General features: G+C 33.3%; 2 protein-coding genes across 2 annotated transcripts in view; one reads left to right on the forward strand and one right to left on the reverse strand.

The window, feature by feature from the left end:
- LOC113516240 (chromosome transmission fidelity protein 18 homolog) overlaps window positions 1-3,636 on the forward strand; it is a 49,376-nt gene extending 45,740 nt beyond the window's left edge. Inside the window, exon 16 of the mRNA XM_052895209.1 lies at window positions 1,676-3,636. Within this exon, the coding sequence (XP_052751169.1) occupies window positions 1,676-1,779 (104 nt within the window). The 3' untranslated portion in view covers window positions 1,780-3,636. The remainder of the gene's footprint in view (window positions 1-1,675) is intronic.
- Window positions 3,637-9,302: 5,666 nt separating this feature from the next.
- The window catches only part of LOC116412910 (dorsal root ganglia homeobox protein), a 104,897-nt gene continuing 93,074 nt past the window's right edge, over window positions 9,303-21,125 (reverse strand). The window contains exons 10-11 of the mRNA XM_052895095.1: window positions 11,857-11,996; window positions 9,303-11,114 (exon numbers count right to left, since the gene is read on the reverse strand). Coding sequence (XP_052751055.1) covers window positions 10,879-11,114; window positions 11,857-11,996 — 376 coding nt within the window. The 3' untranslated portion in view covers window positions 9,303-10,878. The remainder of the gene's footprint in view (window positions 11,115-11,856; window positions 11,997-21,125) is intronic.

A 21,125-nucleotide genomic window follows, 5' to 3' on the forward strand; every position in this document is an offset into this window, starting at 1 on the left:
CCCTTTATATTATTTTTCTTTAAATATCTCTCATGTACAGATACTTTTTAGTTACTACATACAATATCAGCCGTTAACGGTCCACGTTTGAATATAAGCCTACCCCATAAAGGGGGGTTTTATCAGTAGTTGCCAGGCTTGGCAAGCGGGTTGGTGATCGCAGTTGAGTTTAGTGATGTTTTAAGAGGGACACAATTGCTCATTCCTCGACCATTGAATGCCCTTAGTCACTTTTTACGACACCTATAGGAAAGGAAGAATTAACCCATTCTATGTCTGTGCCGGTAAATAGGATTTAAATGAATAGAATGTTTACAATAAACTAACTTCCATGTATTAAATGTTTGAAGTATGTGGGCGACAAAGGAAGCCAGGAATGGAAATTGGAAATATTGGAGATATGTATATGTATATTGGTCAAAGAAGACTAGGGCCGTGAAGGCAAGCCAAAAAGAAACATAGCACCTCTATTATGTCAATTTCGAATTTGGAAAGTAATAATATAAAACTATAAATAATATACATGGCCTGTACTCCACATAATGCGAATCTTTACAAAAAAATCGACTGCCTAAATTTATTTTTGTCAGAAGCCCGTTACCGGATTAGATTGCACCACGTAAGAGCCCATATATTCAAACGCGACGCACGTTACATTGTATAATTGATATTAACTACGTTGTATGGACGTGTTAATTGTTAAAACGCATCTGGTACACGCATTATACAAATGACATCTATACAGAATGTGTGTAGATATAAAAAAAAAATACTAAAATGTCCTTAAAAAGGTATGAAAATTGTTTACTTGCATTTTAACATTTTTAGGGTCGTGGAATCGGAGTTAGTGAAAACGAATCAATTACAATAATAAAAAATTCGCACTCTTCGTCTCTTCTTAAGCGACTTTCGAAATCTATAAAAATTGATAAAAATAAATATCAAACGAATCCAGTAATATGACAAAAAATACGCACTCAATGTTTAAGCGTCCTTCAAAATCTATGAAAATAAACAACATTTTTTTTTGTTAATTCTCAATTCGTATGTATATAACTCGATATTTTAATCATTTTTGAGTTGCTATTGATTGTTCTTTTTGTAATTGTTAGTGATTATTTCCATGTTGATTCAATGTTAATTTTGTCATTATTATAACGATCATTTCAATACCTGATATGTTCGTTAATTATGAACCGATTTTGTTTATACTTTTTGCAATCGGTAATAGGATTCTTCGATAATTACTAACCGTGTGGTCCCGCCATCAAATGAGCCACCTCTTCCTTTCCCGTGGGTGTCGTAAGAGGCAACAATGGGAACTAAATGGTGGAGGGATGGGCTACAGCGTCCCTCTTAAAACATCACCAGCCTTACTAACCCAACTGCCAATTGTGGCAACTACTGGCAAATCCCCCCAATAGGGGCAGGTCTATGTTTAGCAATGGACAGTTAGAGGCTGATATGATGAACACGATTAACCTTGTAGGACTCGTGTTAGTTTTGTCAAATTTTTTTTTATAAGTTGAACTATTAAGTATTATGAATATATCCATTGAGTGTCTTTCGAGTGTTAAATGCTTTAATTATTAAATAATGAAATAACTGTTTCCCACTATTTAATATTGTGTAGTACTACAGGATATGTACCATCATTTAATGTTTGTTTGCGCAGACGCAGTTCCCGACGTGATATCATCAAGCAGCGTGTTCTACCAATACAGGGAAGGATTCAACAACGCGGTGCGTCGCAGCGTTCGAACCAGAGACATGCTCTAGCCGTAGACACATAGTTTGTTTCAATAAAACTTAATGAAAATGTAAATAAACTAATAATTAATCCGACCATAAGGTAATCTGTTGATGTCAAATAGTAGTACATATTTAAAATCACTCGCCGTGTAGTCCCGGCATAAAAAGAGCTACCCCTTCCCTTCCTATGGATGTCGTAGTAGTCGACTAAGGGGCCTTAATGGTCGAGTGGTGGGCAGCAGCGTCCTTCTTAAAACGTCACCAGCTTAACTGCGGTTGCCAATCCGTATGTCAAGCCTAATAACTACTGGCAAACCACCCTAATAGGGAGAGACGTATGTTTACTAGTGGACAGTTAAAGAATGATGATGATTAAAATCGATTAATTGTTCGACATGTTGGTAATTGCAATTTTGAGATTATTTTTGTAATAGTTTCAACAAAACTTAGTTGACTTTTATTCAGTTTCAATGAAGCAGGCTTATAATTTGCATATTAACGTTTTGTAAACTGAAACATTTTCCTTTAAAACTATGTACATATAATGTTTGTTATTCTGTAATACATACAATTTTGTTTTGTTTTTAGCTGTAACATACAACACTGTTGTTTTTTCTATTCATTAAAATTTAAGATTCAAATAGTCTTATTTAAATAATTTAAGATTTAAATAAATAAAAAAAAACCGACTCAGTTGTGGCAAAGCAAGTTTTTTTTTTATTTAAAAACAAACTATTGAACCGATTTTGATGAAGTTGCTTTGATAATTTTTATATATATTTGTATTTTATTTATATTTCTTATATTAAATATCTAGTGTATCCTACACTTACAGATTAGTCCAAAGAAATATTATATATATATTATATATATGAAAGAATTTTCCAAATCCGTTCGTAACTAAAGCAATTATGAGGTATATAAAATATGGATATGACAGTGAATTTACTGGGTACAGAGGAATAACACCTGAGTCCTCAGGAATGGCAACGCATGGGGGGTATCATGGACGAAACAGTATACTCTGTTATGTCCATGGTACTGCTCATGTCTATAGGTGACGGTTAATACTTTCCATCAAGTGGGCTTTCAACTTGTTTGCCATTCTAAGTTACAAAAAATAAAAATAAAATAAACCTTTTTTTGAAGTCGATTGAAAATCTACCTGTAAAATTAAAGTCAGTTTAAAACAACAGACAGCAAACAATACGAAAGTCAGCCGCGAACTCAAGTTGTATATATTTGCAGGGAAACGTTGAAGTCTTACTTTATTGGGCAGTAAATTGTAAACTTGCGTTAGTTAGCACACGGAGACGGCGGCGCACCTGAGCTTGCTAACTTTGTTCGTAAATCGTCCACGATAGAGATGTATAGATATAATATTACAACTTACTACATTCTCGCCCCGGCTTCGCATGGGTTTTTCCAAACTTCCATAATCCACGCATACAAATATGCAAAGCTAGTACAAAATAAATACAGTGAATTATATTCAAACGTTTGTTTTCCTTATCGTTTAAATATTTAAACATGTTTTAAACAAGTATACAAATACGTGTTACGTTTGTTGTACATTCTAGTGGAACTTTATTCGGTGTACCTTTACACTCGAATAGCTAAAAATCTGTTATATACCTGATATATATTTTAAGGAGATTAAAATAAATATGTATATTTTTGTGTAATCATGTCTTTTATTTCATTTAGTAGCTTTGTTCATACATAGATATATGCATGTCCCAGTGGGCAACGTGACAGAAAATGCAATGCAATTTCTTTTAAGTTGTTAGTGTACTTGATCATACAAGTCTAAAAGTAACAGCTCATACATATCGTTATTATAATAATAACGAAATTGGAATAAATATATAAAAATATCAATTGTATATGTGTTTTAATAAACTAACCTTTATGTTTCCTTAATTCTTCAATACACCGACTACATCCGGTGTTAAGTTCGTCAAGTGTACATATATTCACACTCTGCATAAAACATTAAATAAATAAATATGAAGTATATTTTTATTTATCTTAAACTACTTACCTTCGGTTTTGTGTGGCCTCAAGTTTCCCCTTTAAGCTGCAATTTTCAAAAATCTTTTTGTACCGTATGCTAAAGCTATAGAACAGGGGGAAAGGGATTGTTAGTAATGAAGAGTGAGAATCCCATTGCTAGCAATTTGCCCAACCAGATCGACCTCGTCGCGGTTCCCCCTAGAAACTATCATAGTTAATTCCTGATGAATTCATCATGATGGGCTAATTGGCCTGTTTTCATTCTCATCTCTCACCCTTCACTGGTGCTCCGCCAGCGTATTCTGTTAGCGCAGGCGGGGTTACCATTCCATTTTCACCCATCAGAAAAAAAGCTATAGAACAAACCTATTTTACAAATTTCAAATTTTCCAAACTTAGTAATTATGGTTGTGTGTTGATAGCCAGTAAGGACAAACGATTTTAAAAATAAAAACTCCTACATTCAGTCTAAGCCGACTAATCTCGTGATGCAGCTGCAGACTTCCAAGACTACGACGCCATTTTATAATAAACTCTGTTCATAAATATATCAACTGTTATTTAAAGGTACCCGAGATTCAGAATGAATTGTGGTAATCATAATTTACAACAAAACTTGGTGAGGTGTGGTAAGGCTTAGAATGTAAAATATGAAAGAACTTAGTTATTTATAGGTAGCTACAATTTACAATAAATGTAATGGAATGAGTTTTGTGTATCGTTTAGATTATTTTGCAGTCGTCATGTAAATTACTCTTAAAGCCACATTTATGTACCTAAACAATTATAGAATTTTAAATTAGAAAATCCAAGTTTCAACTTACGTTATTTTAGTCAAGAATGCTCGACTGCTTTCGTGACTACGACACCTTTAATTATAGAATTACCTAGATTTTTTTTTATACAACTTAGAATGGCAAACAAGCTGACGGCCCACCTGATGAAAAGTGGTAACCGTCGCTTAAAGAAAGGGAAAGGAATTGTTAGTAATGGAGACTGAGAATCCCATTGCTAGCAATATACCCAACCAGGTCGACCTCCTCACGGTTCTCCCTGGAAACTATCATGGTTAATTCCTGATAAATTCATCATGATGGGCTAACTGGCCTGTTGTCATTCTCATCTATCACCCTTCACTGGTGGTTGGTTACCATACCATTTTTATCCAGCATATGTTCGCGTCACCCGTCATAACGAGTTGAATCCAGGAAAATATTCATTTTATCTTTTGCTCAGAAGTTAATCATAAACTTCGTGCTATAAAACACGACGATATCATGCTAGATTACAAAACTAGTATGCTATCGAATGCAAGAAGAATCATCTTAGTCGATGCAGAAATTACAAAAATATAGCATAACGTAATGTCATATACCGTCGTACTGAGGCCTTTTTTTAAATTAATCTTGTCCGACAGAGTGACAGAGAGCGGAACAGTATAAGGTTTTAACTTTATAAGGCTCGGCCCCCTTAAAATAATAAAGAAGTAAATAATATGATAGTATTAATTATGCAACAATCACTCATGATTAAGGATTACGAGTTGATCCCTAATCTAAATTAACTGAGCTTTCTCAAAATATATAATAGTTTGGCTTTCGCTAATCTTTAATTATAATATCATTGGAACTGACTGACTAATCAATACACAACTAAAACAAAATGTTTAATATTGAAATTTGGTACATAGGGTTATTATACAAAGTAAGCATCCGCTGAGAAAAGATTATTGAAAATTTAATTTAATGGAGAACCACGTTATTTTCTTGTTGAATTCATCACGATGGGCTAACTGACCTGCTTCATCCTCACCTATCATTCTTCACTGGTGCCCCGCCAGTGTAAACCAATAGCGCGGGTGGGGTTACCATTCCATTATTATCTATTAAAAAAAAATCTTAGAGAGAATTTATAAATGACTGATTTAATTTTCATTGCTTGAAACACGTTCTGTTCAAATTAGAAATTTTCACTATTCTTACCCTAAAGACATTAATTGGTCTAATATCAATATTTAAGAAAATAGATCCCATTTTCAGTCGTAAGCCTCTAAATTTTAGATAGTACCTACCTCCGATAGAAAGCAAGAGATGGAGCCCAATCCCGCCCAAGCCCAAGCCCAATCGCGGTTTTAAAATTAATCCCATTTTTTAATGTATCGATACTGGTAAGTGGCTTAGTAAAAATAAATTATTAAATTTTAATTTTCCATTTAAAAAAAAAATCTTATAGGTACTTTTTTATGCAACTCGAAATGAAATGCAAACTGATGGTTCATCTGATGGAAAAAGACGACCATCGTCGATAGACTTGAATTGTACCACGAATATCAGAAATACCTAGTACTTACTGAAAAATACCTGACAGTATATAAAATGAGTGACCACTCATATTGCACCATCTTGAGTACATGCTATTTTTTCTTTGAATCAACCATATATCTTTGTTTTTTAATGGGTGATAATGGAATAGTAACCCCACCCGCGCTATCGGTATACACCGGTGGGGCACCAGAGAAGGATGATAGGTGAGTATGAAGCAGGTCAGTTAGCCCATCGTGATGAATTTAACAATAAACCAATCAAGATGGTTTCTAGGCGGAACCGCGAGGTAGTCGACCTGATACAGTTTATTGCTAGCAAGGGGATTGGTAATCCCCATTACTAACAACCCCTTCTCCTCCTTCAATCATATATAGTGTATGTACATGTAGAGGAATTATCTCAAATTCTTATGTTTTTGTATAGTTTCGCTTGTATATGTTTTGTGTTTAATGATAACTATGGAATGGACGTGGAGGTCGACCTGGCTAGGTATATTGCTAGCAATGGGGCCCGCAGTCTCAATAACTAACAACCCTCTACCCAAGCTTGTGTATGTTATCATGATGTAATGCCTACATGTCGCATATACAACATCTTTTCTGATATTAGAAACTTTAGAAAATGTAATAATAGTCAATTTTAAACTTTCACGTTGTTGACACATTTTTTAAACACAATATCGGAAAACGTCGACAATAAATAAGCAGGTATGTAGGTAATATTTACCTGCAATTTTTCATCGCGTTTGGTCTTGATAGTGTATTTAAAAAATTATAGTCTCTGGTAATCAATATACACGTACCAATATTTAGTGCAAATAATATGCAATATTTGGAGTTATTTGTATTATTGATTCGAGACATGTAGGCTACATGTTTCAAATTGTCTTCGTAACCATGTTACTTTATGAAGGCAAGGTCCCATGTTTAATTTTTAATCGAGTTAATTTATAAAACTTCTGAATTGATTTATACCTGGAAGTTATGCTTCTATTGTATTACCTATTTATTGATTAGTTATATCTCTGCATGTGTATGGGATCAGCTTTCATTATCTTATGGCTTGTCAGCTTTATTTAATTATTCACAGTTTTAAAGATTTTCTTTATGCAAATTAGAATGGCGGTAAGTAAAGAAAGACGGCCCACCGTACTGAAAGAGGTAACCGTAGCCTATAGATATGAACAGTACTGTAGACATAACAGTCTACTTTTTCGCCCGTGATACCCCATGCGTGGTCATTCTTGAGGGGTAAGGTGGTATTCCTCTGTGCCCAGTAAATTCACGCCATATCCCACTCTTCAAACCGAAACACAGCCATGCAAAGACAACTGCTTTACGGTAGAAACACAAATGGCACAGAGGTACCCGAGCAATCGACTTTTGTACAAAGTCTCCCTCTGGTAAGGATATATAGGTAAATATTAAAAAGTTCAAATTGCTTGTTACATAATCGTATATTTTGTAATAATTAAAACAACTAATCAATCACATGTAACTAAGGTACGTATAATATTTATACTATGTTACAATGTATCCGCGCCTACAATTCCACGTTTCGTGCATGGTGCAGTGGTTTTATACCTCTCTCTTTCACACCTATATACAAACAAGGCGCGGACCAGCTTACATATTTAATTTTATTATAATTAGCAAACAGTTTTTGAGATCTTTTGATCATGATTTCAATTAATTACAAATTTTTAATTAATTACACAGAGATAAAAAAATTATACAATGATACATCCAAATTACAAAAAAAAATCTCTTAGCTGTAAGTGGTGGCCATTTTTTTAATTTTCAAATTATCCTACAGCCAAACATGAATTCGTGATGTTAACATAGATAAACAAAACTAATTAAAAAGATATAGCCAAGATAGAACAATTCTGTGTATAATATTATATTTAAAAACAAAAAGTACAATGTTAGAAATATACCAAAATTTATTAGTTTAAGGTGAGTATTCATGGAAACAATCGCTTAGAAATAAACATCACCAACTTCAGTAATCCTATCTAGAACATACTAGATATAATATGGAAGTACGAGACTCTCCTTATGTAATGAAACATGTTAAATCACATGAGCATGTGTGTAGTCAACACTCACCTTTTGACATAGAGTACCCACCAAACATGTATATAGGTATGATACATGTTTAGTGTATGTTCAAGTTTTTTTACATGTAAGTATAGAATATGGTTTTTACTTGTGTAGATAACATAAGATCTTCCACCAAAATATATGTTCTATCTAATCATGGATCAGTAAAATCCAGATAGATTATTTTTATTTTGAAAGTATATTATACAATATAGTAAATAAAAAGACAGTTGATGTGATAAAATTTGCGAAAAGCGCGCCATTTTTAAAGCAGTTTTATCGTTTTTAGAAGCATTGTAGGAAGACACTCTATCTACATGTAATTGATCCACATGTCGTAATTACATGTTTTGTGACCCATGCTTTGGTGGAAACATGGGGTCATATGACATGTAAAATGAATTAGACATGTTATATGTCGCAATACTTAGATAATATGTTTGTAGGTGTTATTCATACTCATATGTACCTACTCAACGAATTGTTCCAAAAATGTATATATCTAATTGTATAAACTATTGAACTATATCGATTTGAAGTACCTAATTATAACTACTTGCTTTATTTACTGATTTATTTATATACAAAACTAATAAACTACAGACAACGTACGAACATCGAATTATTATAATAATTATTATATATTTAATTATTTACACCTGCTTATGCTAATTAATAATAATTAAAAAAAGAAATCACAACAGTTTTGGTCGAATACTGCACTTTCAATGATAAATATTTACAATAACTCAATACTGTTGTTATTATTTATTGACAACGGCTATTTTATAAATATTAGATACAAAAATCAGAACTAATTTCGTGATATTATTTAAACGATTATTTTAACTAGCTTTTACCCGTGACTTTGTCCGCGTGATTGGCATTTATTGATTGACTGGATAAAAAGCATACATTCTTTACATACAACAGTCATGATGTATATATATATATATATATATATATATATATATATATATATATATATATATATATATATATATATATATATATATATATATATATATATATATATATATATATATATATATATATATATATATATATATATATATATAAAAATTATCATAAGCAACTTGGCAACTTGTATATGAACGTATGTAGGTACAAAAGAATCCAAAATTTAGAAATAATTTCACTTTATATAAACGATTAAAGTCGTGTCATTAATTTCGATGAAAAATGTCTCCTTCAAAGTTATTTGAATACAATATTAAAAACAATTTATAAAATAAACTATTAAGCATAACAATTTAAAAGGTATCTGGTGTTAAGCATAACAATACCTGGTATTAATGATAATTTAATCTTTGAAAGTATATAATTTATATCCGTAGAAATTATACCTTATATGGCACAAAGCATTGGCACAATTTTTATGTATGGCACACATATTCACATTAACTTATCACCTTTTTTTTATACCACTGAAATGGCATACAAGCACTGGTAGGTTTTTTTTTTTATACAACTTAGAATGGCAAATAAGCTGACGGCCCACTTCCCGGCTTCACGTTAGAAACACGAATGGAACAGAAGTGCCCAAGTAAACAACTTTTGTACAAAGTCTCCCTCTGGTACCATATAATTGAAAATAACGAAAATAATAATAATAATGAGTGCAAGTATGTTATTTTATTAGACATCAGCAAACTGTATTACGAGTACGGTCGGGTCAATTATTGATTTATTTAAATTTTCAATAAATTCTATTAAAATAAAGACCTATAAGAATTAAAAAAAAAAACTGTTGACAAACTGAGCTTGGCTTTAATCAAGTTAACCACTCGAGGGAATTCTTGCTGGTTTAGAGTGAACTTCAATGTAAAAATAAAATTTCTAAATAATACCAGTATATATTGGCGGATACAAAAACGTAAAATGATTGATTAAATTATATTATTAATTGTGAATAATGATGAAAACTTTATTTATTGTTTCATTTGTACGCTAGTTGCGCTTTGTCACTCTATCACCAGTAGTAGAATAAGCATCATCATCATCATCACATCGGCCGTTATCTGTCATCACCTCACCCATGGAATGCCATAAGGAACGATCTCGAGTCAACTGTATTCATATTCTCTATCTCTCTCTCATCATCACCTTTGAAGTCGTCACTCCATCTACGGGGGAGGGGTTGTCTTACACTACGTTTGCTCGTACGGGGTCGCCACTCAAGAATCCCCATCCCCATCAGTTCTATGTGACCAGCACATCATCATCATTATCGACATCAGCTTACTTGTCGTATAGAATAAGCTATCATTTCAACATTTGCCATTCCTGAGGACTCAGGTTTTATTTCTTTGTACCCAGTAAATATGTTTAAAGTTTCTTTACTTATTCTCCTTTCTAGTATATTTTTGCAAAATAAGTCACACAAGGTGCTTAGGAGGATATGAGACGGACTATGGTTAAAATATCCGGTGACAATAGCGATAGCTGTAGGTGAAGCGACTGTGCTAGTAACGACTGCGACTGGAAACTTGCAAGCGAGTGGAGTAACGTAGCGGAATATTTATTATTTATTAACGAGTATATATCCATCGTCGGAGTTCCGCTATAACAGCATTCTATTTTCAAACATAATGATTGTAACACGATTAATAATACACTTATATTTTCATTGCCTATTCGCCATTATATTTAAAAAAAAATCACTCAAGGTGCTTAGGAGGATCTGGAGCGGACTGTGGTTGCGAAGTATCCGGTGGTAACAACGATAGCGGTAGCGGCGGTAGGTGAAGCGGTAGCGGTAGTAACGCCCGCGACTGGAAACTTGCAAGCGAGTGGAGTAACGCCGCGGAATGTTCATGCGCCTTCCGTCGGAGTTCCGCGACGCTTGACGAGCGGGCTTCTTCTTTTGGGCAACATGGGCACGGGGCACCCCAGCCTATTGAATTAATTATTATTATTTTAGTTATAATAACCAACATACATTATTTCTTATTTGCTACTTAAATGTAAAGTTAGCTCTAAATTCTTTAATAATGTATCTACCTGATGTTGAATATTCAAATTTATATTATATTCATTTTTTATATATATCATCATTTATATTATATCATTATTTATATTATATTTTAATTATAATTTCTTCATAGGGGAGGGGGGGGTAAAGAGGTTTCTTCAGTGTCGGCAACGCACGAGTAATACCTCTGTATTGCAGATGTTCATCAATCACTTACCATCAGGTGGGCCGTATGCTTGTTTGCCACCTCAGTGGTATAAAAAAAATTATATTTTTTACTACAAAATCATGCTATTCTGTAATCAATAAATATCTAATATGAAATCCAAAAAATTGTTAATAATGCAGACTACCAATCCTATTATTAGCAATATACCATGTCAGATCGACCTCCACGTGATCCCCCTTAGAAACCACGCTGAATTGTGTGTATTCATCACAATGGGCTAACTTGCTAAGCCTGACTTGTTAGTAAGTAACTAACAAGTCAGACTCCCTCTAGAAACTAACGTGTTGAACTGCTGGTATTCACAATATGTGCTATGACTCTATGAGCTAATTGGCTTGCTTTTCACTTTTACCTATCATCCTTCATGGTGCTTACGTATACAGCAAGTGTGCTTCTAATTAATGAGTTTAGTGGATTGTAATAGCATAGACAAACCTTTTAATGGGAAAAATGGTTGCGACAAATGGTTCAGGTGCTGCGACAGGTGAGACAGGTGCGGCGGCAAGAACAAGGGGGGCGGGGGCGCGGGCGGCGGCTCCGTCGCGCCTCCTGGTGACGAGCGGAATGCACCCGTACTGCAACAAGAAAGACATTCGTGAGTTGACTAGTTAAACCAATAGAGAAAATTAATTGAAGGAGACCTTATGGCAACCTGCCATGGTTGCCATGGTGCCTGGCAAGGGGAACAGGGATTGCTAATGATGGGGATCTAACAGCTCCATTGCTAGTAATTTAATGTACCAGGTCGATCTCCACGCGGTTCTCCTTGGAAATCACCTTGAACAATTCTTTATAAATTCATCACTCGGTGCTAACTGACCTGCTTTTATCCTACCATCTCTCACTGGTGCTCTTCTAACGTATACCAATAGCATCATCATCATCATCCATTAAAAAATGGCCAATTCCATATCAGATTGTCTCTATGCATTATGATCAGTGACCAAGTCCAAGTTAGTCGTTATATATACCAAGCCAAAATTCAATTATATTATTTGTAGCGTTCAGTAACTTTGCTCTAAGGAACATAGTCGAAACTTTCATACAAACACTTGTCATTACAGTAAATTGAGTACCTTTTTCTTTATGATATTTAGAATGCCAAACAAACTGACGGCCCACTTGATGGAAAGTAGTAACCGCCACCTATAAACACGACCAGTACCATGGACATAACAAAATGCACTGTGACACCCACGGTATCCTTCATGTCAAAATTCTAGACGACTATGGTATTATGCCTCCGTACTTTGTAATAGCTGACCCCGTAAACGTTGTTTTACCACTTATTGCGAAATATAAAAATCGCGATTAAAATACAGGGGTTGATCGTAAAACGATGAAAATTTGAGGTTATATGTATTTTTCAATGCTAAATCATAATAAAATAAAAATGGAAAAATTTGTCAAATAAATAAAAAAAAAATTTTTGGGGGGGTCACCCTTATTATTGAGGGGTATGAAAAATAGATGTTGGCCGATTCTCAGACCTACCCAATATGCAAAATAATACTACAAAATTTTATAAAAATCGGTAAAGCCGTTTCGGAGGAGTTTGGTAACAAACACCGTGACACGAGAATTTTATATATAAGACTAGATAAACTCCTTGAAACGAGTTGCTTAGTTTTATGGATAATATTATATGATTAGCCCCCCTTCCCCTTTATTAATAAAAAATAAACGTCTTGCAAATCTATTTTATCTATTAGAGTGTTTTGTCCCTGTCTTTCAAATTAAGAAATTAGTGCAAAAGAAAAAAACAAAACACTTTTTATAGCTTAAATAGGTTTAAAAGAGGTTCGATTTTTTTTATTAGTTACACTTCTTGCGCTGGATTGCTACTGTCTTTTCTCTTTTCTCCTCTATTCAAAGGTTGTTTGGAAGAGATAGCTTTAGCGAGAAGATTGTCTTTTATATTTCATAAGTGTTATGTATATTCTTTGTATTATTCTTTAAATGGTGCAATAAAGAGTAAATAAATAAATAAAAAATAAAAATGTTTTTATGAATATGGCTAAAAGTTAATATTCTAAATAGGTATTTAACACGAGCATCGTTTGAGTATTCTGTCTCTGACGCCCACTCATATTACACTACCAGCTGTGTCAGTGAAATCCAAATAAAAATGTTTTATTTAAATCAATTTGCAAGTTACTCTTGAACATATATTGATAGACACACTCCGCTTTGATCGGGGCTAACTCGGTTTGCGAGCAACCAACCGCGGCGCGCGGTGTCGCCCGACAAGCTGCTACCACATTTTGTTTTATACATACTTTTTCCTGCGGTGTTTCCCGCACGAAACCCCTCATCGCTTTCCCGTGGAAATTTCGAGGAATCCCATCTATTAAGACGGTATTCTTAAAACAATGTTGCAAGCGTTATTCATAGTGAAATGAAAGCCATTAGCATAATTTTTAAGATTGTTTTATAAATAAAACTTAACATTTTTTCATGAGAGCCGAAAAATAACAAAAACTTAAAACCTCCAACACTTTGTGCAAAATTTCATTTTCCTAGTCAACAATTATAACTGTAGATATAGAATATTCACTGTATATATCCTAGTTTACAGAATAAATAATGTATGTACCTGCCTACATGGAATATTTTATATAATATATATATATATAATATAGTTATCTCACAGAAGTCGGAGATTGTTGGCTAACATAAGGGTGTGTAGCTTCTGGTAGTAATATATAGTACCGTCAATCTTCGAGTGTTTTTTTTTTATGAGTAAAAATGTTATAGTAACTCCACCTGCGCTAACGGGATACGCTGGCGGAGCACCAGTGAAGGGTGATAGATGAGAATGAAAACAGGTCAGTTAGCCCATCATGATGAATTCATCAGGAATTAACCATGATATTTTCCAGGGAGAACCGCGAGGAGGTCGACCTGGTTGGGTATATTGCTGGCAATAGGATTCTCAGTCTCCATTACTAACAATCCCTTTCCCCCCAATCTTCGAGTGTTAGCAGTCACACACATACTAATGGTAGCGGAATTAAAAAAAAATAATTGTAAATAAATGACAATGTCTATACTACTTTATTTGATTACATTACTCAAGTTGACAATAGGTACATTTGATTCAAATAACACAAACGCAATTTATTCCTAAACTACCTACATCACACAGTATAACGCATTCCGCTAGAGGCTAGATGAACACTACATAGTGAACTACAAAATTCAAAAGTACAGCATCGCATCATAGTAACGGAGCGAGCGCGGGCGCGGGAGCGGGTCGGCAAGAGACGGAGACAATGAAATAAACGGGGCTAGGTGTCGCGTCGCTATGGCATTCCCTCAGTGCATACTTGATGTACCGCGACGAGGCAGCGTCAGCGGCGCACAAGGCACGAGCGGCAGCAAGTAAGTTAATCATTATTGTCGAATTATTGGTTGAAATATTTGACGATTGCAGCTTATTATAATGATAATATAAAAAAAGAGAATTTTTTATTGGTCATTAAAGTAGAATCTGCCAAAAAAGAGAGTATGTTTGGTTAGGTCTCTTCTAAGAGACCAAACATACTCTCTTTTTTGGCAGATTCAAATGCATTCACATTACAATTCATGAAGCAAAAAATAATAAGATAATTGTTTAAATATTAAATACGTATAGTAACATAATCAATTTGAGTTAAAATTTAATTTCATCAATATTAAAATACTTATGTATTTCTAAAATTGTCTATTATTTACTTTCATAGTGATGAGATACATAAAGAGATAGTGCAATTTTTTTTATGTACTGTTACTATAATATGCTATATTATACTTGTAATTGCAAAAAATAGTAATTCGTAAAATTTTAAACGAGAACAATATAAAGCTTGAATGTAAACTAAAGAGCCGATATTAAATATTTAATTTAAAACTTCTATTAGTGTCTAAATAATATTGTCTTGATTGAACATTACAAGACGCAATGGCATTATTTGAACATCACAAGACGCAATGCAGTAAGTAAATGAAATAATGAACATTTGATTTAAACTTTAAAAGAAGCGTACAGTAATAGTAGGTGTTTTATTAATGGCAGTAATTTTATAATTTGTTTACATAAACGCTAACGCTCGTGTTTCATACCGCAAATTCCCTCTGGCACTCGTTCAATGGAATCAAAGGATTTGCGTTCATTACACGAGGTAATAATTGATGGGTCGCACCGGGCGGCGCGCTAGGTCACCACAGATGCTGCAAATGCTTTTAGTAAAACTTATAATATTTACCTACTTAAAAACCGACAAAGGAAAATTATAAAGGTCTATCTAGTTAACACCAGAACTCAGTGGATATATAGAACCATGAGATATTTTAGTACTGGCGAGATTAGTTAAAAAACTGTGCTCTGCTACTAGAAACAGTTGGTCTTTGTTCAAAAGGGTTAAGTGCCCTCAAGGAAGGGGTAGGACAGTTTTTATTAATACTTTTTATTTAAATTATACAAATTTTAATGAAGGAAAGCTACTTGTTACATCTAGTGGTATTTTTAACCTACTTCAAAAGTTCACAATTGGGCTGTATTTTTTTTTATGTTTGTTAGTTGATAAGTATGCCAGTTATAAACCGATTTATAAGATTCTTTATCTGATAAGATATACTTATAGATTGGTCACATTAAAAGTTTATCAAAATCCGTTCAATAATTTAGTTTTTAAATCGAAACATGGTTATGCCACAATTAAAGTCGGTTCTTTTTGTCGAACTTAATTTAATTTATTATAGAAAAAATGAATTGAAATTGACTTAGGGCAAGTCGCTAATACTTATAAAATAATATTACTCATAAACAGAATTTATGCGATTCTGTCGCAGTCCAGTAGTGTACCTACTGTCTGCTGCCTTCAATCCCATTACGGCCGCATGGGTCAAGTCGCCTACTTGGCTCTGGTGTAACGAAGCGGACCCTTATTAATTGATTCACGCGGCGACACTCCACCCGCCGGGGACGTTCAGAAAATGTCCGCCTTACAGCTTTACTATGAATATTCAACTAGAGAATTGAAGCGTCGACAAAGAGAATTAATGTACACTTAATACTGTTAATTATTGTTTTGATTATGACACGGCGCTGAAATTGAGTGCTGTTTCACAGTCAATGTTATTATTTTATGTATTATTCAGTTTGCTAACAATAAGTTAGTTATTAATATATTCATGCGTAATAATATAACAGACTTCAAATTTGAAACCTGCGACACAATAACAAGACATACGAGTACGAAGTCTTGAGTTAATACGAAACTAGCGTTCCAATTGTAAAATAATCTCGACGTTTCTACCATAAAGCCTTAAGATAAAAATTTATATCAGTACATAAAAAGATACTGACTGTATTCGGTTTTTTATAAAACAATAGGGTCGATTCTGAAGTTCCGTTTCCTAAATTTATATCTAAAATTACAGTTTCATTTTGATAGTTTAACAAGAGTATTATAACGAAGCAATTGACGTGTTGTCCCGGCATAGAATGAGCCACCCCTTCTGTTCCCGCGGGTGTCGTAAGAGGCAACTAAGTGAGCTTAATGGACGAGAGATGGACAACATCGTCCCTCTTAAAACATCACTAAAGCCTAACTGCGGTTGCCAACTCGCCTGCCTTGGTGCACTTGCGTGACAACTACTGGCAAAACTCCCCTTATGAGGGAGGCATATGTTCAGCAGTGGACAGTTAGCGGCTGATGGAACGGGAAAATAATTCTAACGCCTGTTAAAAAATTTGTTCACATTGCTCCTTTGAATAATAATTTCGATGTAATATGAAATTGAATTTTAAAGATAAAGACAGAACAATGTTTCGCTATTGATTACAATTTTTTTTTATACAACTTAGAATGGCAAACAAGCTAAAGGCCCACCTGATGGAAAGTGGTAACCGTCGCCTATAGACATGAGCAGTATCATGGACATAACAGAGTATACTGTTTCGCCCATGATACCCCCCATGCGTTGCCATTCCTAAGGACTCAGGTGTTATTCCTCCGTACCTAGTAAATTCACGCCATATCCCACCCTTCAAACCGAAACGCAGCCATGCAAACACAACTGCTTCACGGTTGAAACACGAATGGGACAAAGGTACCCAAGTAATCGACTTTTGTACAGTCTCCCTCTGGTGTCTTTTTAAATTTCTTATTAAATTTATCTTAGTTACAAATCTGCATAAACAGACACACAACTGTACGTACCTCACTATATTGGACAGGCGTGGGTCGTAATGACTGCTATCAATTATTCATGCAATTAACTGATTATCGCCACAGTGCCCTTCCAACCACCCCGGACCACTGTACCTACGACGGACTTGAACCCGGACCGCTGTCTATCTATCTTGTATGTATATAAATATACTTAATTATAGTTTTGGATCGATTGCAGTATAAATAACAACTATAGTCTCTTATAATAGAACTTATTGATTTGTTGCAAACTTCTTAGTTTTTGTAGATTTAACTAGCTGACTCGGTAAACGTTGTTTTACCATATACATTATTTCTAAAACTATACATGAAAATATATCGTTCTACAATTATTATATTCCATTGTCATCTTGCAACCCCACTGCGGCATAAAAAATTGCAATTAAACAACAGGTGTTAATCGTAAAAGCGTGAAAATTTGAATTTGTATGTATTTTTCAATGCTAAATCATAATAAAATAAAATAAATTGTCAAAAAAATAGAAAAAAATATTTAGTGGTGGGTCACCAATTGAGAGGTACGAAAAATAGATGTTGACCGATTCTCAGATCTACCCGATATGCACACAAAATTTCATAAAAATCGATAAAGCCGTTTCGGAGGAGTTTGGTAACAAACACCGCGACACGAGAATTTTATATATTAGATTTTATTGTATTTATATACTTTTTTGTTTTTACAATTGTCATTTTGCTCTTTTTCGCTATCGTAGTTTGTTTTTGTAGTAATAGAAACCGTCATACTCGTGAACGGGTGCTGCTTGTGGGGGCTAGTCTGTTTGGGTTACGAACACTGATTAGACTATTTGCTTTTGCAATAGCATATGGTGGTCACTCTATTCTCCCAAATTTGAATGTAAAAATTAATCTGTATTATTGTTAACATGTATAACTTTTATTTGAAAAGAATTTAAGAATAGTATCCTTAGGAGTGACTCTAGAGAATGCAAAGAACACATATTGTATCTAATAATATAATTTTTTTTTGTTGAGTGATAAGGTTGAGTAGTGTATGAATTTAAAATATTGTTTTTTATGCTTAATTATTATCCATTTAAACGTAAAATTTATTCGTCAGATAAAACATTCAGGTATACATATTTATATTTCATTTGGATTGAAAATATGACTGCATCGTATAACTGGAAATTTTTATGGCTGATTTTCAATTTTTAAATAAAACTCGTTCGTCACATAGTACATACATAGTTGATCTTTTAAAAAATTCAGTAACCGGGTGTGAATAAAGAGAAACTGGACAAACTTTTAAAAAATGGCTGACTTACATTTTATTCGGTGAGTGGGTTTCATTTGTAACGCCCATTTCCTTCATAATTAATATATTAATACTATTAGTAATATTTATTATTGGTAATATTTGCTATGTTTCTGTATAGAGATATTTTATGATACATCTCAAAAAAAAAGCAGAAAAAATAAACTACCAATAAAACTATGTTAAATCTATCAACCACAATAGATCAGAATAGAAGGTACTTCTGAGTATTCAGTATATAAAATTAATATATTTTATTTACTAGATTACAAGTATTTTTCCATTGCTTTTTTAGGGAAATAAGCAAAACAAAATAGAAATGTGCCAATATACAGAACATCAGTATCTGATACCTATGTACGTATTCGAACGTCGCGCGCCGCCCGCGTATCACGTAATTAGTGTCAATTTATCATTATGCATAATTAATTTTCATTTGTGAGTGCCAAGTGTGTATTCGGTTAGGGCACAACTATATTTTGATCATTTATTCATGGGTACGTGTCAGGCATTTCATGATACTGAATATCAAAGGCATCGCACAATCCAATAACGGCGAGATACGCCACTACCACGCGTCGTAACTTGGTAACTCGCTGTGCTCTAGCCCACATAAAATACAATATTTTAGTATTCTTCAAAACTATTTATTAAATAGCTATTTCCCGTGGCTTCATATAAAGTCAGTATATAAAGTAATATGTGTATATAGTTATAATATAAGCTATGTGTCAAGTTAGGAAACTGTCCCTGTACCAAATTACATTTATATGCGTACAGCCTTTTGAGTATGTTTGAGCAACAAATATCTTTACAAACTTATACATTTACAAATAATTCTTTTAAATTAAATTGAGTTAAGTGATAATTATGTTTAAATAATTTTATGTAGGTACCTATAAATCATCATCATAATATGAATGATGGTCTTTCAAAGACGTCTTTTGAAGACATGGCATACATTCGAAATAAATTTAAGCATTTATTATTGTAGTTTATAATTTTAGTAATCGACATTCAACATATTTCTTTAATTGAAATTTTAAATTCTAAAAAATATTGAATAATTCAACACTACTGATAAAATGTTGAATAAAGACTTTAAAAGACTCGTCATAGTTTCACACATAATTATTAAGAGTAAGTACATACATTACTATTAAATATATATTTTGATAAACATATATTATGTTTAAAAATTCAGTTACCGCGTTTCAAAGTACAGTAACCACACAAACCGGTATACATTTAAATTAGGTAATTTACAGCGTTATTCGCAAAAGGAAAATATTAAAACGTCCTAACACCCACTTTGTGTATATCTTTAAGGAGCAAATTTAATTTCGACTGAAAGGTAGGCACACGGGGAGGGGAGGGGGTGGGCCTAATTGCCAATTTTCTCTTTACGCCATTTTTTTCAGCTTTTAAGGAGAAAAATTCGTTAATGCATATTTAATAGCCGTAATCGTCTCTCCCTCTCACGAAATTAGGTGCCGCCGAGCGACGCCCACCTTTTTTAAAGTCTACGGCTATTTTATATTATATTTTTTATATTAATTTAGGCTACTGAAAGTTTTTATTGATTCTTTTGCGCGAGAACGCACCGGTCAATAGCGGAGGGCTGTTCAAATTAGAGGACAATATGCTTCCTTATTCTTATTATATTATAGCAGAACATTGAATACTCCTATGTCGAATTTGTTATTTTTTTAAAGAAAAGGAAGTTGGTTCATGATTATTAAACCAATGTTAGATATTGAAATAAGCTGTATTGAAATAAACTTGTTTACAAGCTGTTTTATGTCGTCATGTTTTATGATTATGCTGCTGAGTTTGAAATATTGTCATCTTTTAATTTATATATGTACAAGATAATTTTACATTTGTATACTGTGACTATAATTAACATTGAATTCTATTTATATATTTATTTATTAATTATATATTTATTATATATATATATATATATATATATATATATATATATACAATTAAACATGAGAAGACTAGTCTCAACAACAGCACAACAGCACTCGTTCACAAATATTACGGATAGGCCAGCCATCATTGTGCCCAACCATATTTTAGGGAGCTAGACCAACCTTATAGTGAGCATTATTTGCTCCAATTTCTACATTATGAGTACAATTTACCTCAATACATTACCCATATGTGTTATATTTCTATTTAAATTATTTACAATGTTAATA

Source organism: Galleria mellonella, unplaced genomic scaffold, assembly GCF_026898425.1.
Source record: "Galleria mellonella isolate WM207_F2 unplaced genomic scaffold, CSIRO_AGI_GalMel_v1 utg266, whole genome shotgun sequence".
Taxonomy (NCBI): domain Eukaryota; kingdom Metazoa; phylum Arthropoda; class Insecta; order Lepidoptera; family Pyralidae; genus Galleria; species Galleria mellonella.